Consider the following 25,078-nt stretch of genomic DNA (forward strand, 5'->3'; position numbering starts at 1 on the left):
GAGAAGAATTAAAAAGATTCATGGAAACTAATGAAAATGAAGAAACAATCAACCGCTCAAAATCTTTGGGATACAGCAAAAGCAGTCCTGAGAAGGAAATACATCCCAATGCAAGCATCCCTCAAAAAATTGGAAAAACCTGGGGATCCCTGGGTGGCTCAACAGTTTGGCGCCTGCCTTTGGCCCAGGACACGGTCTTGGAGTCCCAATATCGGGTCCCCCGCCGGGCTCCCTGCATGGGGCCTGCTTCTCCCTCTGCCTGTGTCTCTGCCTCTCTCTCTCTCTTTGTGTCTGTCATGCATAAATAAATAAATTTTTTTTAAAAATGGAAAAAACTCAAATACACAAGCTAACCTTGCACCTAAAGAAACTGGAGAAAAAACAGCAAATAAAACCTGCACCAAGCAGAAGAAGAGAGTTAATAAAGATTTGAGCAGAACTCAATGAAAAAGAATTGTAGAACAACAAAACCAGGAGTTGGTTCTCTGAAAGAATTAATAAGATACATAAACCATTAGCCAGCCTTATTAAAAACAAAAGAGAAAATACGCTAATTAATAAAATCCCGAATGAAAAAGGAGAGGTTACCACCAATACCAAGGAAATACAAGCGATTTTTTAAAATGTTTATTTATTTATGATAGTCACAGAGACAGAGAGGGGGGCAGGCAGAGACATAGGCAGAGGGAGAAGCAGGCTCCATGCACCAGGAGCCCGATGTGGGATTCGATCCCGGGTCTCCAGGATCACGCCCTGGGCCAAAGGCAAGCGCTAAGCCGCTGCGCCACCCAGGGATCCCCGATTTTAAAAACATATTATGAGCAGCTATAAGTCAATATTAGGCAATCTAGAAGAAAAGGACGCATTTTTGGCAAACTACAAACTACCAAAACTGGTATAAGAAGAACTAGAATATCTGAACAGGCCAATAACCAGGGAGGAAATTGAAGCAGTCACCAAAAACCTCCCAAGACACAAAAGTCCAGGGCCAGATGGCTTCCCTGGGGAATTCTATCAAACGTTTAAAGAAGAAACAATACCTATTCTACTAAAGCTCTTCCGAAAGATAGAAAGGGATGGAATAGTTCCAAACTCATTCTATGAGGCCAGCATCACCTTAATTCCAAAACCAGACAAAGATCCCACCAAAAATGAGAATTATAAACCAATATCCCTGATGAACACAGATGCAAAAATTCTCAACAAGATACTAGTCAATAGGATCTAACTGTACATTAAGAAGATTATTCACCATGCCCAAGTGGGACTTATCCCCAGGATGCAAGGCTGGTTCAACACTTGTAAAGCAATCAATGTGATAGAGCATATCAATAAGAGAAAAAACAGGAACCATATGATCCTCTCAATAGATGCAGAGAAAGCATTTGACAAAATACAACATCCATTCCTGATCAAAACTCTTCAGAGTCTAGGGATACGGGGAACATTCCTCAGCATCTTAAAAACCATTTTTGAAAAGCCCACAGCAAATATCATTCTCAATGGGGAAACACTGGGAGTCTTTCTCCTAAGATCAGGAACACGACAGGGATGTCCACTCTCACCACTGCTATTCAACATAGTACTGGAAGTCCTAGCCTCAGCAATCAGACAACAAAAAGAAATAAAAGACAATCAAATGGCAAAGAAGAGGTCAAACTCTCCCTCTTCACAGATGACATGATACTGTATATACAAAGTCCAAAAGACTCCACCCCAAGATTCCTAGAACTCATACAGCAATTCAGCAATGTGACAAGACACAAAATCAATGCCCAGAAATCAGTGGCATTTCTATACACTAACAATGAGACTGAAGAAAGAGAAATTAAGGAGTCAATCCCATTTGCAATTGCACCCAAAAGCATAAGATACCTGGGAATAAACCTAACCAAAGAGGTAAAGGATCTATACCCTAAAAACTACAGAACACTTCTGAAAGAAATTGAGGAAGACACAAAGAGATGGAAAAATATCCCATGCTCATGGATTGGCAGAATTAATATTGTGAAAATGTCAATGTTACCCAGGGCAATTGACACATTTAATGCAATCCCTATCAAAATACCATGGACTTTCTTCAGAGAATTGGAACAAATCACCTTAAGATTTGTGTGGAATCAGAAAAGACCCCGAATAGCCAGGGGAATATTGAAAAAGAAAACTGGAGCCAGGGGCTTCACAATGCTGAATTTCAGGTTGCACTACAAAGCTGTGGTCATCAAGACAGTGTGGTACTGGCAAAAATCAGACACATAGATCAATGGAACAAAATAGAGAACCCAGAAGTGGACCCTCAACTCTATGGTCAACTAACACTCGACAAAGCAGGAAAGACTATCCACTGGAAAAAAGACAGTCTCTTCAATAAATGGTGCTGGGAATTGCACTGCTGGGATTTACCCCAAAGATACAGATGCAGTGAAACACTGAGACACCTGAACCCCAATGTTTATAGCAGCAATGTCCACAATAGCCAAACTGTGGAAGGAGCCACGGTGTCCATCGAAAGATGAATGGATAAAGAAGCTGTGGTCTATGTATACAATGGAATATTCCTCAGCCTTTAAAAACGACAAATACCCACCATTTGCTTCAATGTGGAGGGACCTGGAGGGTATTATGCTGAGTGAAGTAAGTCAATCGGAGAAGGACAAACATTATACGGTCTCATTCATTTGGGGAACATAAAAAATAGTGAAAGGGAATAAAAGGGAAAGGAGAGAAAATGAGTGGGAAATATCAGTGAGGGTGACAGAACATGAGAGACACCTAACTGGGAAATGAACAAGGGGTAGTGGAAAGGGAGGTTGGCGGGGTGTTGGGATGCCTGGGTGATGGGCATTGAGGGGGCACTTGATGGGATGAGCACTGGGTGTTATGCTATATGTTGGCAAATCGAACTCCAATAAAAAAATATATACAAAAAAAAAAAAGGAGAGGCTCTTTGCACTGGGCAGAAGCACAGTGAGGCAAGAGTGTGTTGGCTCCCCATTACAGTGCTCCCCAACAGGATTAGGGTCCATAACTTTGCCAGGACTAGTTTTTTAGTGCAGGCAGCCCTACAGAGGAGATGCAACTCAGTAGAAGAAACCAGATTGGAGGGTCCACGTGCAAACACTGTAAAGTAGCAAAGTGAGGGGTTGCCAGTAAATGCTGTAATCAGTCTGTGCATCATTTTCTCTTTGTGTTGTGCCAGAATAGTGCCTGTCCCCTACTGGGTCCTGGAGATGAGAATACCTCTGGCTGTACCTGGAGCTCCTCAGGTTCCCCATTTGAGCTGCTTCTCTGCCCTCTCATCCCTCTTCACAATCAGAATTCATCCTGCTGATGTTACTGCTAATAGACACATCCATAGTGATATGTCTGCATTTTGAGAGAGGAACTGGAACTCCCCTCTCCTTGACGTGCTTCCTCCACACAGTTTGGCCCTCCCTTGGGCATTTGCCCCCCTCAGCGATGCCTGGGTGCCCACTCAAGTTATCACCCCTGCTAAGACATAATTTCCCTAAAGGCAGGATCTCATCTTTCTCTTCTTGGAATACTAATGCCCATTTGATAGTTACTACTACTTAGACTTGAAAAATGCCAGGTTTTGATCATACAGGTAGTATTTGTACACTGTGATTATTAGTCCATGTAAGAACAAGTGTGTTCTGATATTTCTGCTTCAGTTTCCTTTCCCAAAACCAGCCCTGTCATTGCCACAACCCCAGCCCCATGGCCATGACCTCTACCTCTACTACTAACGATAATCAGACTGCATTACACCAATACCCCATATTTATTATTTACAAAGACATCAGCTCCTGCTATGTTTTCTGTTGTGTGATCCAGACAGGTTATTTTGCTCCTCTTAAACACTGAGATGGTGCAAATATGCAGCTATTGCGTCTTTGTTAGTTAACTATGGAGAAAAAAGAAATATGTGATTAAATTACCAATGCCTGTACAATATAATTTAACTATGACAATTGATAGTATCAAGTCTGCACTAGAAGTGGAAGGGAAAAAAAGACATCCCAATATTATTTTATACATTTGAAGCCTCATTATATTGTAGATACAACATAATTCAGCATATAATTAGGTCAATATGGTTAATACCTGCACTTCAAAGTTAACCAGGAGAGGATAAGATTTTATTTGCTCTTTAAAATGAAATCTTGCCTTTTAATTCTTTGTCTTTAAAAATCTCATGATGCCTGATGAATCAGATGCAGTGTCCAATGCCTCCGTGCCTCTATTAGAAGTCCATTTACCCAGACCCAGAATTAGAAACCCAGAGTTCCAGCCCCTACAACAGCTCCCCCTAGTGTTGCAAAGAGTCCCCTTTAGCACCCCGCAGGGATCTCAGTTCCCAGAGACCCGGCTGAGAGCTATCCCAGGCCAGGACCCCAATCCGACTAGCATCTCACCCAATTCAGGGTCAGAGCTCTGAAGTCTGCTTCCTAGTAAGGCTTTTACACAGGGAATGTCTCCTAAGCTTCTGTTTTTCCCATATTAAGCTTAAAAAGAGAAGTAAACCTGTAAGCAAAAGCCTAAAGAATATTTGGGAATTCTTTTTATTGATTTTCTTTTAGCTTATGTTTTGCTTCTCTCAGAGAGTAAGCTCTACAACTTGATTTTTCAAAAAGGTGAAGGAAGGCATGATAATTAGGAGTGTCATGTTTTGAAATGTGTGTATGTGAATCTAAAGGTAGTGAGAGTAAATACAGTCACATATTTCAGGTGGGCATCAGTCACAGGTGTGAACTTCTACTTTTAGAGATTACACGTCTGGCCATTTTACCCCTTTGAAAAATTTCAGCAGTACTGGTGGAAGGTTCATTAGTCAATGTGCTGATGAGGAACCCTCCCTGCAGAGTTTTTTCCTACAACGAGATCATTAATTTTGTAATTTCTTGCCATTTCTTGCCCATAGGCAAAAACTGGGACCTGACAGCCGCTCTGAGTGACTATGAGCAGCTCCGACAAGTGCACACAGCCAACCTGCCACATGTGTTCAATGAGGGCAGGTGCTCCAAGCAGCCAGAGCGAGAGCCACCCCAACCCGGACACAAGGTGGAGCGGCCCTGCCTGCAGAGACAAGACGACATTGCCCAAGGTACCTGCTAAGGGGCTGAGCCCAGAAACAGCTTCCCCAGGGTGCCATGGCTTACATGGGGTAGCAGGAGTGAGGGGTGGAGGGTGCAAAGAAGAACAGGGTCATCACTCAGCTGCAGGCAAATCAGGCTTTCCCTGCATCAAGCTGAAATGTGCATTGCAGTTTCCATTTCTGACTCCTCTCTCTGCCTCAGAAAAGTGAGAGGAGTCTAGTTCCCAAGGACCCCACGTGGTTAAAGACCAGCACTTCTCCTGGAGTCCTGGTCTCTCCAAGCCAAACACCACTAGTCTCTTCTATTATTTCCTACATAACGCAGTCTCCAGATGTATTCATCATCAGTGTTCATTGTCCCACTGGCTCCATTTTGTCTATCCTTAATTACAGAAGTCAGGTGTGTTTATTGTGATAAAAGAAACAGTACAAAGATATATAAAGAAAATATCAGTTTTCTTCTCCACTTATCTCAAATCTCACTGATGTAATAACCAATGATTACATCCTGGTCTGTCTCCTCCCAGCTTTCTCTATGCTCCTTCAAAATGTGTCAGAGCCGAATGCACATAATGCTTCTCAAACACTTGTTTCACTGAACATTAAATTATGAGTAGAGTCTCAATATTTTACTCCATAGCCTACAATAATTTTTATTATTAATGATTATTCCGGGTTGGGGGGGGGGTCTGTTTTGTTTGTTTTTGATACTACTAGCTAAAAAGTTATACCTGTGATCTCACATAATACTGCTTTTATCTCTATAGGTTAACATTCCCAAGTGGATTTGCTGTGCCAATACTTGTGTATCTTTAATTCAATAATTCCAGGACTCTTTTCCCAAATCCATTTCTGCTTGCCATGTGTGAAACGAGATGTCTCCCTTCACTTTTGCCATCACTGGACGTTTCTGTGATGGCTTTACATTGCTTTTTGACTATGAAGGGTGAAGAGGGGTGTCTTATTTCAGCTTTCATCTTCTCATTTGTTTGTTAGCCAGTTGGATTTCCCCTGCTGCAACATGCCTATTTTACCCACTTCTCTATTGATTTGTCTTCAGTTTTCTGATCAATGTGTAGCATTCTTCGTGATTAAGACGATGAACACATATTTTTATATGTGTGTATGTCTTTCCTGATGTATCATTTGCTTTACGACTTTGTTTACAGAGTATAATGCCACACGAAATGTCTATGCATTCACAGCTGACAAGTGTCCTTCCTCACTTTAGAAGATATCTTGGAATACAATGTCACTGAAATATGTTCCTATATTTGTTTTAGAATTTTGTTCTTAGGTCTTCTGATTGATTTGAGATTTTGTGATAGGGAGGAATCTAGTCTTGCTTTCTTCTGGATTGAGAGTGAGTTACTCTAGCACATTTATTGAATAAAGCATTCTAAAACACCAAATTTGCCTTATATTAAATTCTCAAGTATATTTGGATCTGTTTCTGGACTGTATCTGTCAATCTGTGTGGTCACCCATCCTGTTACCCTAACTGGTAGCTTCGTATAGGACACTTCCTGTTAAGGCAACTCCTTTCACTGCTATTCTTTTCCAAAATCCTTTCACTATTTTTAGGCATTTTATTCTGCCACATAAACCTTAAGCTTGGAATTCTGATTGGAATTGGATTAAATTTTTATTTTGAGAATCATTGGCATATTTCAACATTGTTCTCCCACCCAAGAACATTAAATATGCCTTTTCATGTAGTCAGATTCTAAGACTTTAGACATAGAGAAAAACGACTTACTTTTTACATATTTATGTTTTATGTAGTAATTTATATAAATTCTTTGATAATACTAATCATTTTTAAGAGAATATTTTGGGTTTTCTAAGTATATATAATCATAACATCTGAAATAATTTAAATTCTTCTTACTATTTATACAAGGAATTTCATTTCCCATCCTATTGCATTAGGTCAACCCTCTAAACTATTGTATATGAAAGTTGTCAGAGCGAGAGCCACTGTTTTTGTTAGCTCAGTCTTATTATTCAACCACACTGGAACCTATATCTTGGATTATTCTTTTATCCTTACTGTGTTGTCTAGAAGAGCCAGAATGGAGCTAGAAACGTTAATGCACATTATTTGTTTCTTCTCTTGTTTTGAGGCCGTCTTGTTAGGTATATATGTACTCATAATTGTCAGGGCACTTGTTCCAGTGTTGTTACTGATATATAGAGTGGTTCTTTGTCCCCTATAATGGCTTTTATCTTTATGTCTGTTTTACTTAATCTTAAATCTCTATCCTGCCTTTCTGCTGGTTCAGATTTGCCTGGAATATAATTTTGTCTCCTGTTATTTTTAAACTTCCCTTATGCTTTTTTATTAAATGTGATTCTTATATGTAATTTGTCATCAGACATTATTTTATTATCTAATCCAAGAGTCTCTGTCACTTGAGCAGTGAATTTAATCCATTTACTTGAATGTTATTATTGTTATATCTGTAGTTCTTTATGTTACTTTATGTGTTACTTGCCATGCTTTTTTTGGTGTATATTTCTACTTTCCTATCTTCTTTTTTTTTAAGATTTTATTGATTTATTTATTTACTTGAGAGAAAGAGCACGTGTGAGTGGGGGGAAGAGCAGAGGGAGAGAGACAAGCAGACTCTCCAGTGAGCTTGAAGCCTGATATGGGGCTTTATCCCATGACCCTAAGATCATAACCTGAGCTGAAATCAAGAGTTGGACACCTAAACAACTGAACCATCTAGGTGCCCCACCTTTCCTATCTTCTCTGGCTAGTTAAACTTTTATTTTGCTTTGAAAGTTATACTTTCTACCTCTCTTCATGTTATAGTTACCCCTAATCTATGAAAACCTGTATTTATGTTTTCTTCCTATCATTTTTTAAAATTTATTAACAACTACATTTTACCCTGAAGAAGACATGTTCCTTAGTATCGTCTTCTCCCTTTCTACTGCTGCTTGTCCTCAATCACATTTAGGTTCATTTTGTTGTCTGTTTAGACAACCATTAACTTCTTTATTTACTCACAGTTATCATTTGCCAAAAGATAAGGTCATCTCATCTAATAACATCTCATCAACTGGCAAATAGGTACTAAGTGATAAGCCTTGAAGGAGTACAGATCACCCTGCCCAGCAGTTTCCCACTGTTGAGAACAGCATTGTGAGTCTGCCCAGTAGACCATGGGATCACATAACACCTCGGGTGTTAAAGAACACCTGATGTCCATCTCCATCAGATCCCAAAGGATGGGGCAGTTCTACTTTCTAAGATACAGAAACAGTAGTCTGTAGCAAGACGTGAGACATCAGCATGGCTTGTGAGACCTGGAGAACACGGCAGAAGGACTTGGAGTCTCCTTTGCCCCTGCTCTCAAGAACATGGACCACATGCAGAAAGCAATGGGGCTATCCCCAATGGTAGACAAGCCAGGACCTATACGCTTCATTTCTCTTCTTTCTCATGGCCAGTGTGGTTTAACTTCTCTTTGCCTTTCCTCAAAATACAAAATAACTAGTCATCATGGTCTTGAAATCCAACTGAAGATGAATCAAAGCTACTCATTTAAAAATACTCTGTGAGAAAAAATGAGTGGGAAATATCAGAAACGGAGACAGAACATGAGAGACTCCTAACTCGGGAAATGAACTAAGGATGGTAGAAAGGGAGGTGGGTGGGGGGGTAAGGGTGACTGAGTGATGGGCGCTGAGGGGGGCACTTGATGGGATGAGCACTGGGTGTTATTCTATATGTTGGCAAATTGAACACCAATAAAAAATAAATTTATAAAAAAAATTAAAAAAATACTCTGTGAGACTCACCATTCTTGTTAATGCACAGGTACTTGAGGCTTCTCAGAATGGACTTTAAATTTAAAACCAGCTTACCCCAAGATCAAAAGCCTCTTGTTTTTAGTCTCCTGTAGCAAAATTACTTGAACATCATTTCTGTCCATTGCTCTTGCACCTGGGGAAGTAAGAAGCTCCTGTTCTGGATGAAGGCATGAGTGTGGGATTTTTTTGAGCACAGGTGGGCAGAGGCATGCTTCAGAGCAGCATCAGCATGAGCACAGAGCCTAATGAGTGAGCAGGCTAATCTGAAATGAAGTGGGAGTCCTCATGACCTGAATGGATACACTTAGGAATTTGCCACAGGGTTTACACAACACCTATTCAAACACTGGTTTGAATTTTATTTTCCTGAACAAATTAAAAGAGGACTTCTGCCTTGCTAGAAGAATTCTCCATTATTGCAAATACTGATTGTAAAAAGAAAACTTCCCCCTAACACCATGCCTTTAAGAATTCTTGTATTATCATGAATGTTAACTATTAAGAGCAGGGCTTTAAAAAACCAAGTATGCTTTTACAGCACTAAGAGAACAAAGGCATCCACTTTTTTTTGCTGAGGCATTGAGATCACATGATGATTAACTTCTTAACAGGGGAGCATCACATACATCAGAGGAATTCTGTACTACATTTTTCACCCTTTGGCTGGAAAATCCAGGCAGAAGAAGACCAGAGTAGACCAGCACTTCTGAGTGCTTGTGACAGTGGCAAACTGAGACAGAAGAGAAGCAGATGGGATGGCTTCGTATTTTTGTATTTGGAGCATCGTCACATGGGATATGTTTATCAAAGTAACTTTAGTAAAGTAACCTCTCCTATGATTCAAGCCATGTGGGGAAAGCCTGAACCAATTGCCTCTTGCTTTAAGTATGTAAATGTATAAAACAAAGAGCAGTCTGGCATGTGGCCTTTAGAGCTCTGAAGAGGGCAGCTCTGCTGAACTGAATCAGATGTAACTTAAGACCAAAAAAAGCAAAACTGGTGATCTTTCAAGATGCTGATGTGTACTTGTATGGTAGACTTGCAGCTCGCCTCTTTCTGAATGGTTTCATGACTCAGAGTGAGTAAGTGCCATATGCCAGGTGGTGGTAATGTTAGCTCAGCAGTAGGGAGGCCTGCAGGAAGAGTGACAGGTGTGCGGGTGAATGTGTGTGTGCCTGTGTGTGTGTGTGAGCATATCTGTGCATGCACGTTTGTGTGGATGCATGCTCACAGAGCCACACACCCACCGCACTCAGTTCCTGTGGTTGTCCTTCCTCCCCCCACTGCAGAAAAGCGACTTTCCCGGGGGATTTCCCACGCCAGCTCTGCTATCGTCTCTCTGGCCCGGTCCCACGTGGCGAGTGAGTGCAACAATGAGCAGTTCCCCCTGGAAATGCCCATCTACACATTCCAGTTGCCAGATCTGAGCGTGTACAGCGAAGACTTCAGGAGCTTCATTGAACGGGACTTGATCGAGCAGGCGACCATGGTGGCTTTGGAGCAGGCAGGTGAGTTCCTGGCCCCAGCAGGCTCAGGGAGCAAGTAAGGCTGGCCTAACTTAGGTCAATGAGCAAGGGAGAGGCATGTTGTCTGACTCAAGTGTGTTCAACTCAGACTCTAGATGCTTGCAGCAAACCCCCCTACTCTGCAGACAAGCTCTGCTGCAGCCTAGCACCAGCTGGTAGGGTTCCATGACAGCATGGTGTTGAGACCTCTTGAGTTTATTCCCTTTGTTCCCAGATCCCACCTGGCTAGGCCAGTCCTCTCTAAAGAGAACTCTCTGTGGCTTTGCCTTACTTTTCTCCTGTTTCCATCCAAACCTCCCGTGGGTGTCAAACAAAAGGTAAGAAAGACCATGAACTTTGAGAAAAATAGGAGACCCTGTCACTTCCTGTGGACATGAGCAAGTTATGTAACCTCCCTGAGCCTCAGTTTTCCTGCAAAGATGGGAAGACAGGTTACAGCCTGGTGAGGCTATTTGAATATGAAATGGCATGTGCTTTGTGGCTGTCATCTCCTGCCCCCCAGAATTCCTTGCCTCTAGGCTAGAGAAACAAAAACCCTGACTTCACTCTCTCCCTTTTTCTTAGCGTTTCTGTTGACATCCCAATGAGGAGGAGATGTGGGGAGCAAGTCAGACTTGTCTTCTTTGGAATCCCTAAGAACAAAATAATTAGTTCAAAACAAATGTCTAAAGCAGATGTAGGTTCTTTCTAAGACAGAGCAAATATGCTACCTTACTCATAACCGTTTTCATTATATATCTTTGCAAAACGACGTGTTCAGGGGCTTCTCAGACATGCATGCAGAAGACTCTATGCCCTTCTCAGGCACAGCATGCATCTCCCATGGGGCCTCACCTGCCAGTGTGGGTTATCAGTGCATTTGGAGTGTGTCCTCACTCAGTCAGGCTGGAAAACAAGTCTTTCTGATTCTGATTCCATTGTCAGCCAGCTATTCCCTGCTGCAGCAGAGCAGAACCTCCACTTCCAAAGGCCTGGCACATGGAGGTGCTCCTGTGTGGCAGATCCCAGGGGAGCAGGATGGGGATCCTCTGGCTGAGCATAACAAAGAGAGGGTGTGTTCCGGCCTTCAGCCAGCTAGTGCTGCTCTGTCAGGGAATTGGGCTTATCTCAGCTCTTAGCCAAGACACAAATAAAAATGCTCAAGCCTTTGGAATGTTGCAGAAGACTGAAGAGAAGATCTACAGCTGGTATGATCTTGACATTGGCAGATGGCCCAGTCACTTCCTACCAATCTTGGTAGCAAAAGGGCAAATGATGAGAGTAGCTGATAGAAAAAACTACTTATAGAAGGTGTGGCTTTTGGATAAAAAAAAATCTGGAAAAATAAACACTCCATCCACCTTCTTCCTCCACCTTTCAGGCTCTAACTAGTGCCTCTCACCAGTAGAAGGGCAGAGAGCAGAGAGCCCATTACTGGTGTTCTTGCAAGTTGCCCTGTGGGTGCAGAGTATAGGGAGTACACATCTTCAGGGCAAATGGAAAACATCCAGAAAGTGGACACTTGGGTGTTTCCACCAGATCCAAGCCTCTGTGTATACTTGGCTTCATCCCATTTCTTGTAGAACAATCCAGGAAACATCCTCATCCACCTGCTCCAAGAAGGAAAGCACAAAATTCACATAGACAAAGGAAGGGATGGTCATTAGTGGGACCTTATTTGTGTTGGGCAGCCTGGTGATCAGTCTCAGACACAGGACTCAGGGGAGCCTCACCCATGGATGCTTGGTTTGAGAACAGGTTCTGCACTCCCAGTAACTTGTTGGATCTGATGTTGTGACTACAGATAACTTGTTTCCTCAGCTGCTACAAAGCATCCAATGCAACCCAAAGACTGACAGTGACCTATTTTGTCTTATCTCAGGGTTCCTGACTGATCAACAATCATAAAACAATTTGCCTGGATTAGCAGTAATCCTAAACCACTCACTATGGCAGTTGGCTCTTTTAAAGATGCTTCTATGTGAATAATTCAGATAAGAGATTTTAAACAAAGGATTAACTATCCATACAGAAGGGGGAATTTGGTATAGGTTAAGAAAGAAAAGAGTTTCATGAGCTAATTTCTCTTGAATGCTACCTGGCTGGCACTTTATGACCTTAGGTCCTGACAATGGCTAGTAGCACCAGTAATGGTAGCTGCTTCGTTTGAAGGTAGAGTCCTGATAAAGAGTGCAGCGTCCCTGTCTGCCACCATGATCACCTCCTTCTTCGACCCTACCATGCTTAGCGAAATCCTCTACTTCTTTATAATATCTTTTCTGTTACTTTTTCTGTAACATAAAATTTAAAAAAAAATTTTTTATCACATCTTACCTTCTGGATTAGTATTTTTAAAGGGTACTATTTTACTCAACCATGCAGTCTTGGAGCACCTTTTAATTAATTCAAACTTACCAAGTGAAGACACTAAATTCACCAATATTGTTTCTGTCACATGCCAAGAGGATGGAAAGAATAGGCAACAGGGATCCCCACCCAGCGCTGGGAAAGCACTCCATCCATGCTACAGAAAGCCTTAGGGAGGCTGGCAGGCTGACCTATACTTCAGGAGCATGCCCCTGGTGCAGCAAGAGCTGAACACCAGGGCTCTGCCTAGCACAGGGAAATGAGGAACTGAAAAACATTGTAGGCATAAAGAATAAATGTGTTCATTTCCTCAGCACAGAGCTGACCCAGTCCATCATCCCTATGAATTCTCTTGATTTCTTTCCTCAACAGCCAAGCAGGGGTGTAGACTAGACCATCCCTCAGGCCCTTTCTGTGCCTGGATTCTGGTGGGGACCTGGCTGGTGTCAGGTGAGCCATACATGGTCCCCCACCCAATCTGGGCGATGAGTATGGCCCACTGGGAGATGGCCTTATTCTCTCCCACACAGGCTGTGCTCCTGTTGTTACCATCAGGCTCCACCATTGATGGTGTCTTCCCATAGGGAAGACAGAGCTCTACCATAAAACAGAGATGTGAGAAAGCTGCTCAGTATTGCCAGGTATAAAGTGTGAATTCCTCCTTGTAGTAATTTATTGCTCAGGATAGTTGTGGATAAGCTGTCGATATATATATGTGTGCACATATAAACATGGGAGATTGATATAGATGTCTAAAAAATCCACTTGTTCGAGGCATAATTTTCGCTGTTTGGGGAAGGAAATATCATGTCTGTCATAGGGTCTCAGAGTGGAAAGCTTTTCCTGCCCTTGGGACTCTACAAAATCTGGGGCTTGTGGGGTCCAGAAAATTGGGAATGAAATGAACTTCACTCCATTGGTTTTGCCCCTGGTCCATCACGGGGGCTTGGATCTACTCTCTCAGTGTCTGGCAAGGCCTGGAGCATCCCATCTTTTTGAGGGGGGATACAAGTCTTCACCTCCTACAGAACCCATTCTCCCAAGCTTTAAATCCCTGAAGGCTACAACCTGCTCCCTCTCACCCCATGACCATCTGGAGGGCAACAGAAGGCCTGAGTCTTCAGTACATACAAACTCTGACCCCCTGAGAGATGAAGGAAAAATGCCTTTTCATTCTGTAATGATTACCTTCCATGGAAAATACAAGAAACCATACATTGCTCAATTCAGTTATCTTCTTCATTTACATGTAAGAAGACTCAGAGATGACAGGTCTCTAGGTCTGAGGAGTAACTAACTAATGGTGCCTCATCCAGAAGCCCACCACTGCGGTCGAGATGGTGTGCAGTGCTTCAGCAAGTCTGTGAACCCAGAGGTCAGAGGTGTATTTGTGTAAGATAGCAGTTACTGCTTACCTGAAAAACTGAAATATAGATGCCAAAAAATATTAGGGACCCCTTTGAATTGTGGTGTTGAGTCTTGGCTCCATGGAAGGGTAATCCGAGTGAAACAAATCTGCCTGAGAAGTGGTAAGATGTGCAGATGTCTCAAAACTTCAGATTCAGCCCAACCTGGCCGGGTCCCAGGTCAGCTGAGAACTTGGCCAAGTTAGTTGGATTTCTTGAGCCTCACTTTCTTACATTTACAGTCAGAGATATGTGACAGCTGCCAAACAAAGACCAGTTCACCCAACACAACCCTGGGCTCCCATGAAACAACCTATTCCTATTCCATGCTGGGACCATGACTATAAACCATACAGGTGAAATTCCTGTGCTTCCAGAGATTAAATTCTAGTGGGGAAGAAAGAAAATAAAAGGTAGATCATAAATGTGAAATGAGGCGGTGAGGACCATTCTGGTAGGGGTAAGAAGGAAAGTAGGAGATACAAGGTGAAATGAAGGAGTCTATGGCAGGTCTCAGAGGGCAGGGGGAAGGGAGAGATGGAGACATTGGGCTCCAGTGTTCCCGGCAGAGGGGGTTTGGCTTCAGAGGTCTGCACACTACATACAGAAGGCTGGGCACAGGAGCAGATGGAGCAGAGGCTGGAGGAGTTGGAAAGGAAGGCAGGAGAATGGTAGCTAGGGCCCCAGAGAGCCATTGCGAGCTTTTGGACTTAACTGTAGGTAAGATGTGCAGTCCTGGGAAAGTTTTGAGCAGGGGAGTGACATGTCAAGATTCATTTTTGACGCATTCTGGGGTCTGTTGAGAATGGACTCCAAGGGGGCAAGAGAAGAAGCAGGAAGAGCAGGGAGGATGTAGCTGCTTTAGCTCCGGGGAAGAGGGGTTGCCAGCACTGTAGAACTAGCAGTGGAAGTAACAAGAAGCAGCTAGATACTGAAGCAGAATCTGTTTTGAGGGTAGACCCACAGGACTTGCTGATGGACTAGATGGGGGCTGTGGCAGAAAGAGCTGAGTCAAGCATGACCCCAAAAATGTTGCCTTTCCTTAACATGCTGGTAGATGACAGTACCATAGGCAGACACAGGCCCCTGTGAGAGAGACAGGTTTGGAAGGCCATGGAAGGACCAAGAGGGGCAGGCTAGGTCAGAGATCCTGGTGAGATTTGTGACATGGCTGTCCAGTTGAACATGAGAGTCTGGAGGTCAGGAAAAGCCTGAGTTAAGGATATAGATGAGGAGTTAGCAGTGTGAGAAGAAACCCCTGGGGAGGAGGTGAGCTTTCGTAGCACCCTCCCACTGCACCCCCAGCACAGCTCTGCTCTGTGTTGAATACCAGGTGGATGAGGGGGTCTGGAGCCAGACAGAAATGCCAGGGAGACAGACCCAAAGCAAAACATTGCAGTCCCAGAGGAGGGACTTGCAGAAGCACAGCAAGGCCCAGAGAAGAGGGATCAGTGACCATGGGTGGGTGGGGTTGCTCCATAAGGGCAGTGATCTTAAAAGAAATCACAGGGTCACATTTAGGGCAAGAGGTACTAATCTTGCCCCTAGAGAATTGTCACATTTTATTTTCTTTCATCTCCATGTCTTCATGGGTAATGAGCAAAATGACATCTTATTTTAAACTGTGTGGAAACCATCTGTTACAAAGCTAAGTTAATTGGTCCCATTATCGTGTATGAATCAGGAACATTGCTTAGAAAAGGCAGAATGAGTGACTAATAGCTCCTCACCCGTAATACCACCAGCCTCCCTCGACGGAGTTCACCTGTGATTCTCTTCTCTACAGGCACTCAAGTTTTGGGTTGTTGTTTTTTTTTTTTCTATTCGCAGTGCCAATTCCACGTTTGTTCATCTGTCTTCTGTTCTTAAGTGAAGTTATTGTGTGAGGAGATTGAATGACTGCTCTGTCAAAGCTAGACGTAGAAATTTTGTACCACGTTCATAATCACATTGCTTGTGTGAAGAATGCCTTAATCTTGGGCATCCCAACTTGAGTCTGGCTGGAGATGTTAGAATGGCACTGAGCCATTTTTGGCTCTCCAGAGGCTGGAAAGCACTGGCATTTATCATAGCTGGGTCATCTTCCTAGTGTGGTCACATCTGACAAATAGTCCTAGGAATGCTCTCGACTGTGTAAGAGTCTTGACGTCTGGAAGCCAACTGAAATCAAACCACTAAGCCTTGGCTTCCATCCCTCTGGCCACATACTAAATTTTGTCAGGATTCAGTCACCTTCCATATGTGACTAAATATGTGGACTACAGTGAGATTTAGAAAATGATACATTCCCCTAGAAGAAATTTGAATGAAGGTAGTCTGAAAAGGAAAGATGCCCCATTTAAGATAACATTAATTCTCAGACCCAGAAAGATTACTTCTAGGTAGATGAGATTCCTTCATGATGAAAGATAATTTCTGGATGTGCAAGATTCCTTCCAGAAGGAAGCTGAGTTATGGCTGTGCTGGCGAATTTACACCTGGCTCCTCTCCTGGGGTCAGAGTCCCGGAATGCCCCACCACAGCAATGTGGAAAGCAGCCCACATCCCATGGTGGGGCAGGAGAGCAAAGCTGCTTGGGATCTGACAGGAACCAGAATCTGTTCGTCGAGCATGCCTTCATGGTGTGCTCCATTTGAGGTAAATGAGCAGTTAATGTACTGAATCACTGTTTAAGTGCTTGAGGATAACAAGATATCTAACACATGTGCAGGTTTCCAGAGCATCCTTTCCCTGGCTTAGGAGGAACAGCAGTGACCAATCCTATGACATATTTTCTAGAAAGTGGACATACAGGAAGACAGGGAAGTAAGAATGAGAATCTGGACAAGAACATTATCTAAATTGTATAAAATGACCACTTTTTCCGGTGGCATTCCCACCCTGAAACTTTCTGTTTTATATAAAACAGATGCTTTCCATGTTTTATATAATAAAGCCTCAGGTTGCTGAGAATGTTGGAAAGCTTTTAATAATTGGAGGGAGATCGCACTATTTACATTGGATTCATGAAGTGAACAGGAAAAGAAAAAAAATCTATCTTCTGGAAGTTCTGGAGGATGAGAATGGGATCCTACCAAAGAGGCTTCTAAAAGCCATGGTGTCTGTTCTCTGGGAAGGGCACCTCACCTGGCCTGATGAGACAGGCTCAGTGTTATGCAAATAAAGCAATGCCACTGTCTCCCTCAAGATCAGAAGGTCATGCTTTCTCTAGGTCCTTCTACCAGCTAGGGCTGCTGAAACCACACGTCTTAGGTCAATTCAGTGCATTTTCAGTCCTCCTGTGCCCTGGCCCCACACAGAGGAGACGTGGTCCAGAGAGGAGAGACACCTGCAAGAGAAAACCTGAGTGACAGGGGTGGTGTGTGATGAAATGTATAAAGTGACCAGAGGAAGGGCACCTGGGTGGCTCAGTGGTTGAGCATCTGTCTCAGCTCAGGTTGTGATCCAGGGGTCCTGGGATCAAGTCCCACATTAGGCTCCCCACAGGGAGCCTGATTCTCCCTCTGCCTATGGCTCTGCTCTCTCTGTGTGTCTCTTATGAATAAATAGGTAAAATCTTGAAAAAAAAGAGTGACCTGAAGACAAGGATTAAGCATGCCTGGGGACAGGGTGGCAAAATGGTCCCTGTGCCAGGGCGGATGGCTCCAGGGACCAAGAGGCAGTGACCTGAAGTTGGCACAACAGCAGCAGGGGAAGTATGAACAGCAAGCCTACTCATGCAGATTCTCAAGAGGCTGCATGTCTTGAAGAAGGAGAGAAGGTTTAGAAGTGTCCGTAGAGCAGAGACATGCCAGGCTCCAGGCAGTGAGGGTTCTAAGAAGAAAGTGTTCCTTGAGAAAGCTGCACACCTCCACCTGCCTGCCCACCAGTCTCCCCCTGTTTTCTAGGCATCTTAAAGAGGTGTCAAAGTGGAATTGAATCAAAGGGACTTTTTTGGCCATGCATGTTAATTGTTCATGCTTCAGGCTTCTCGAGACTAAGAAACCATTGGACAGGGTGAAGTTTGGGTCCCTCACCAAATGTCCTGTCCAGGACAGGTCTCTGGCAAGCTGCACTCCATCTGCTCATCCTCTACTGGGTGTGCACACACTCCCAGCCCTGGGCCAAAGTGTTCTCTGCTTTCCTTGTGACTGAAGATGTTTGTTCACGCATGCTCCCCTCAGCACTGTGCACTCACACACAAGCAAGTGCATTCTAGACACCCTGTAAACTCTCCCAGGATGGAAACATGAAACAAATAGACAAAATTCCTATTTGAGTGAACTCTGGCTAAAAGATGCTGTATCTGTTTTCTGTTGCTACACAGCAAATTACCACACATTTGACAGCTACAGATTTATTTCCCCACAGTATCTGTGGATCAGCAGTATGTACCTGTTAGCGAGGTCCTCCGCTCAGAGTCCCTCAAGCCTGAAATCCAGTTGTCAGGGTTGTCTTCAGCTGGAGGCCCAACTAGGAGAGATCTACTTCTGAATGCTTTGTGTTGTCAGAATGCAGTTCTTTGTGGGGCACCTGGGTGGCTCAGTTGGTTGAGTGTCCAACTCTTGATTTTGCCTGGGGTCATGATCTTGAGGTCATGGGATGGAGCCCCATGTCAGGGTCCATGCTCAGCATGGAGTCTACTTGAGATTCTCTCTCTCTCTCTCTCTGTCTCTCTCCTTTGCCTCTCTCCACCCGTCTCTCTCAAAATAAATAAATAAAATAATAAAATCTTAAAAAAAAAAAAAAGATTTCAGCTCTCTGCAATTAAATAACTGAGGTTCCAGCTAGCTTGATAGCTCTTGGTAGGGGAATCTCTCAGCAAGTGGAGACTACCCTAGAGACCTTGGTGCTTGCCACATGGCCCTCTTCACAACACGCCAGTTTACTTCTTCAAGACCAGCAAGATGATCTCTCTCTTCTCTCTTCTCCCTCCTCTCCCTTCCTTACTTCTCCCCTCTCCTCCCTTTTTTTCTCTGACTTTATGCTTCTCTGACTACCAAATCCTTTTTTAAAGCAGTCACCTGATTATATCAGGCCCACCCAGGATCATCTCCCTGTCAGGTAAATTGAAAACTCAACTAATTACCTCTACAAAACCCCTTGCATTGCCAGGAAATGTAACCTAATCATGGGGGTGGCATCCCATCCACACTCAAGAGGAGGGGATTCCCCCTACCAAGAGGTGGGTATCTTACACTACCTGAGAAGTCTACTTACCACAGATGCAATGTCGTTATTTGCACTTTGACTATTCCCCTATGCCTAAAGATCCAGAATGGGATCTTAAATCATGTAGAATATATTATGGTCAAAGGTCCCAGCTTTCTCATGTGTCATTATTAGGCACTTCACTTGGATTAAATCCCAAGTGTCTCGGTTAAATCCCACTCTTGATGGTTTCACATGTAAAACAGCATGTTTTGAATCCACCTAGGAAACCAAGCCTTCTTACTGGGCTCTCTTGAAAGATATGATCATCTGGAGTGGGGTGGGGGTAGGCACTACAATACTATGCTTTTGATAATAATAGCCATCACATATCTGCATAGCATCTATTGTATACTAAGTGCATTATTCAGTAATAATTACTTCTGCATCTCCCATCAGCTGTCCATATGATTTCCACTTTATGGGTAAGGAAGAGAAGATTCAGAGAAGCACCCCCTGTGGCCACCCAGCCTGTAAAATGGCAGAGCCCGTCAGAACCCAGATCTAGGTACCTCCCACCCTGCCCTTTCCAGGACACCTCCTCAGCTCTGCTTAGAACACCGCAAACTGTAACTTTTTCCCTCAGGCTATTTTCTGCTGAGTTTTCCATTCCAAATAATAATTGCATGATTTCTTTCTTACCATTTACAATGGTGCAAATGGAGCTTGAGTATATACACTAAGTAAAATAAGTCAGTCAGAAAAAGACAAATACCATATGATTTCATTCATATGTGAAATTTCAGAGACGAAACAGATGAACATAGGGGAAGGGAAAAAAATAGAAGGGAAGCAAACCATAAAGCAAACCATAAAAGACTCTTAATGATAGAGAACAAACTGAGAGTTGATGGAGGGGAGGTGGGCCAGGGATGAACTAACTGGGCGTTGGGGAGCAAGGAGGACACTTGTGATGAGCACTGGGTGTTATATGTAAGTGATGAATCACTAAATTCTACTCCTAATACCAGTTTTCCAGTACATGTTAACTACCTTGAATTTAAATAAAAATTTAAATGAATAATAATAACTGCATGATTTCTTGATTCTCTTAAAAGAGAAAATCACCAATACCAGAGAAAATCTCCAAGGGATTGCTCTTTCAGAGGCCAAATATAAGTCAAGCAGCAAAGTCACTCAAAGAAGGACATATTGCTTATGGCATTGAGCAGAAACATCCAACAAGGAGACAAAGTGAAGGAGGCCCCACAAATTACAACAGTCCCCAGTCTTTGCATTGAACACTCCTCATTCTGACGTGTGGTAACTGATCCGAGTCTCATTATATAGAGAGAAATGAAGCTCATGTGATATATCTGGTGAGCGGATCCCATACAATCAAAAAATATTCATTATCACTATTGTCACTGTTCTCGTTTTTGTCTGTGATGAAAAAGAAACCACCAAAAGGGATTCCATTTAGTAATCCAGATATTAGAAGTAAAAAGTAAAAAGAAAGTGACATGTCAAAGATTAGAACTTCCAGATGATTTAGAACTTCCAGATGATTTAAAAAGTGGTAAAATAAAATTGATGATGACTAGATCTATAAGACACAAGTCTATCAATAATTCTGTGTAGAAACAGAAAAAATTTGATGTTGAAGTATATTTTAATGACAGTATATATTAGTGATTTTATGACTTAGTCTTATTTTTATAGACCTTGTAGTCTTATGTTTATTGAAGCTGCCTATTCCGTATTTCAGAAACACTTGCATTTTATGGGAAAAATAATGTGGAATGGAAATATTTGCAAAGGAGAGTTTTCCAAGGGTCTTTCATCCAGCAAGCACCAGCTCTCAGGAATCTCACCCCTTGGACCTTTCCTTTGCTTTCAAAGTATCTTCTCAGGTGCCAGGGGCTTCCAGCTATCTCGCTCTTGCAATAGTCTCCAGAGTAACACTCAACACCCTTTCTTTTTTTTTTTTAACTCCTTATGGAAACATAACACACATACAGCAAAGTGTGAAAACAATTAAGTGCAGAACAAAACACATTCCACAACAAAGTCTCCTGTCAAGAAACTCAGATCAAGAAAACGGACTTCTAACAATATAGATTTATTTGGCCTTTATGTGAACTTTATATAAATGGAATCATGAAAGGGTTAAGTTCTGGATTCTTTCACTTACTATTAAGCTTTTGATATTCATTCATGTTATTAAGCAAAACTAGAGTTATCCTCATCGTTATCTGGTACAGCAATGTATGCATATATATTATAAACTATTTATCTGCTATATTGTTGATGGTTTCTTAGACCAGGATGCCATAACAAAACACCAGAAACTAGGTGGCTTAAACATCAGAAGTTTATTTTCTCACAATTCTAAAGGCTGGAAGTCTCAGATCAAGCTGCCAGGCAATTCAGTTTTCGGTAAGGACTCTCTGGCTTGTAGACAGCTGCCTTCTGACTGTGTCCTCGTGTGACCTTTCCTCAGTACATACATGCAGAGACAAAGAGCAAACTCTCTGGTGTCTCTTATAAGGACATTAATCCTTTCAAATTAGGACCAGAGCCTTATGACTTCATTTAACCTTAATTACTTCCTCAGAGGCCCCATCTCCAAATACTACTAAAAGGGCTTCAACATGTGAATTTTGGGGGGGACACAAACATTCAGTCCAGAACATCTGGGTAGTCTCCAATATTTTATTGTAAACAGTGCTGCTGTGAACATTCTCATGCATGTTTTTGGTGAACACATGTATATATTTCTGCAGATACATACCTAGGAGTGGTATTTCTGGGTATTGGGATTTTATACAAGGTTAGCTTTATAACAGTTTTCAGTGGATGTACCAACTGGCTCTTCTTGTCTAGAATTCTGGTTGTTCCATATTATTTGTCATTCCATTATAGTCATTGATGTTAATGCTCACTGGTTTTGAATGCCTACAGAATCTGGAATGATGCCTCCTTTTTCACTTCCAATGCTGATACTTAGTAATAGCCTTTTATTTTCATTAATAATGTTGCTAGAGACTTAGGAATTGTACTGATCTATTCGAAGAATCTATTTTGGGCTCTCTTGGCTTCTTTACTGTACATTTATTTCCTGTTTCCTTAATCGCTGTTCCTTTTTTTTTTTTTTTTTTTCATTTTCTTCCTTTGGGTTAGTTATGCTACTCTTTCTTCTGGCCCATGAAATGGAAGCTAATACCATTATATCTTCTTTGGCAGTGTGCCATAAGGCTACACATCTCTAAAGCCACAAGTATCTCTCTATGCAGCGCTTTAGCCGAATATTACAATTTTTTGATAGATTATTCTTTATCATTCAATTTAAAACATTTTCTGAGGGCACCTGGGTGGCTCAGTGGTTGAGCATCTGCCTTTGGCTCAGATCGTGATCCCGGGGTCCTGGGATTGAGTCCCTCTTTGGGCTCCACACTGGGAGCCTACTTCTCCCTCTGCCTATGTCTCTGCCTCTGTGTTTCTCATGAATAAATAAATAAAATCTTTAGAAAAAATAAAGTAATAAAATAAAATATTTCCTAATTTCTCTTGCAATTTTCTTTGATTCATAGATTATTTAGAAGTGTATTGCTTGGGCAGCCCAGGTGGCTCAGTGGTTTAGTGCCGCAGTCAGCCCAGGGCCTGATCATGGAGCCCCCGGATCGAGTCCCACGTCGGGCTCCCTGCATGGAGACTGCTTCTCCCTCTGCCTGTGTTCAGCCCCCCTCTCCCTCTCTGTGTGTCTCTCATGAATAAATAAATAAATAATCTTTAAAAAAAGAAGTATATTGCTTAATGTCTAAGAAAATATGAAATTTAAATTTTTTCAAGCTTCTCTATAGTCAGAGAATATACAATGAATAATTTCAGACATTTAAATTTTGTTGAGACTACTTTATGACCCAGCATATGATGAAGTTTGGAAAATATTCCCTATGCACTTGAAAAAAATTTGAATTCTGCCCTTCTCAGGTATAGTGTTTTATGTGTGTTAACTATATCAATTTTGTTGAATTTTGGTTTTTTGTTTGTTTGTTTTTTGTTGTTGTTGTTGATTTTTGTTGTTCAGATCTTCCCTAACTAAGCTTTATTCCACCTGTTCTATCAGCTCCTGAAAAGGGCATATTAAAGCTCCCCTGTGATCATGGGTTCCTCTATTTCTCCTTAAATTCTATCAACTTTTGTTTTATATACATTAAAACTATGTTATTGGGTACATACAGATTTAGACTTATTATACCATGCTGGTTTGATATGATTTGGTTTTGTTTTTATGTGCAGGCCTAATAGCAATTAATTCTCTACTTTTTTTGGTCTGAAAATGCCTTTCTTTCTTATTCATATCTTAAGGATATTTCTAGGCTTTGCCAGTCACATAAGGTCTCTGTCACATGTTGATTCTCTTTCTCCTGATCTCTCCACACACTCCTTCTTCCCTCCCTCCCTATCTCCTACTCTCTCCATCTCACACACACACCCTTCTCCTCACCCCTAGTCTCTCTCTCTCTGTCTCTCTCTCTCTCTCTCTCTCTCTCTCACACACACACACACACACACACGCACCTTTAAAATACATAAAAGTCATTCTTAGTTTTCAGACCATACAAAAATAGACCACTGGCCAGATTTGACCAACAGGCCAAAGTTTACTAATTCCTGATCTATATTATTGTCTTGTACTTTGGATTTATTTACTGTTTCTTTCCTAACTCTTGAGATGAATACCTAAGCCATTAATTCTTAACCTTTCTTCTTTTGTCTCACAAGGATTTAAAATTATTAATTTTCCTCACATTACTATTTTAGCCACATTCCGCAAGTTTTGAAATGTAACATTTTTGTTCAAAATATTCTTATTTTTATTTTTATTTATTCTTTGACCCACAAATTATTGGAGGTGTTTTCTGATTTCTAAATAAATGGAAGGTACATTAAATATTTCTAGTTACTTTTGTATTACTGATTTCTACCTTAATTGCTCCATAGTCAGAGAGCATGATCTGTATGACTTGAAATTTGTTGAGACTTTGTTGAGACTTTTTTGCTTTATGGACCAGAATATGATCTTTTTGTCTTTTTAATGTTCGTGTCTGCTTAAAAATAACATAGACTTCTATTGTGGGCTGTATAATTTTATATATGTACATTTGGTCATTATGTTTTTCAAGTCTGTATATTTTTTACTGAATTTCTTAATTACTGAGAGAGATACATGAGAATTTCCCATTATTATTGCATTTGTTCAGATCTCCTTTTATTTTATGGATTTTTAAATCAAGTAAAGGCTGTGTTATTAAATACAGCAACTTACGTTATGTCTTCCTCATGAACTGAGCTGCTGAACATTATGAAGAGAGCCTATTTGATTCTAGTAGTGCTTTCTTGCCTTTTAGTTTCTTTTATCTGTTATCCTAGCTTTCTTTAGTTTAAAATTGACCAGATGCACCATACTTAGCCATACTTTTACTTTTAATACTTTTGTGTTCTCATATTTTAGATGTGTCTTTTGTAAACAGCATGTGGTTGATTTGTTCTTTTTTTTTTTTTATTTGTTCTTAAAATCAGTTTAACAACTTTTGTCTTTAACCAGTACATTTATTTTAATATAACCACCCTTTGTCCCTGTTCTATGTGATATTTCTTCCTCCCTTATAAGCCGTCTTTTTTTACATGGAATATTTTTTAATCATTTCATTCCCTTCCTTTCTATTATTGAGAAGTTACCC

The 25,078-nt window shown here is 41.7% G+C and overlaps 1 protein-coding gene across 6 annotated transcripts in view; it reads left to right on the forward strand.

Annotated features, from left to right (window-relative positions):
* The window catches only part of OTUD7A (OTU deubiquitinase 7A), a 392,867-nt gene that overhangs the window by 285,548 nt on the left and 82,241 nt on the right, over nucleotides 1-25,078 (forward strand). For all 6 annotated transcript variants that reach the window (XM_077868861.1, XM_077868826.1, XM_077868852.1 and 3 more), the window contains 2 exons: nucleotides 4,925-5,107; nucleotides 10,213-10,431. In XM_077868861.1, coding sequence (XP_077724987.1) covers nucleotides 4,925-5,107; nucleotides 10,213-10,431 — 402 coding nt within the window. The remainder of the gene's footprint in view (nucleotides 1-4,924; nucleotides 5,108-10,212; nucleotides 10,432-25,078) is intronic.

The sequence above is a fragment of the Canis aureus genome, chromosome 2, assembly GCF_053574225.1.
Source record: "Canis aureus isolate CA01 chromosome 2, VMU_Caureus_v.1.0, whole genome shotgun sequence".
NCBI lineage: Eukaryota > Metazoa > Chordata > Mammalia > Carnivora > Canidae > Canis > Canis aureus.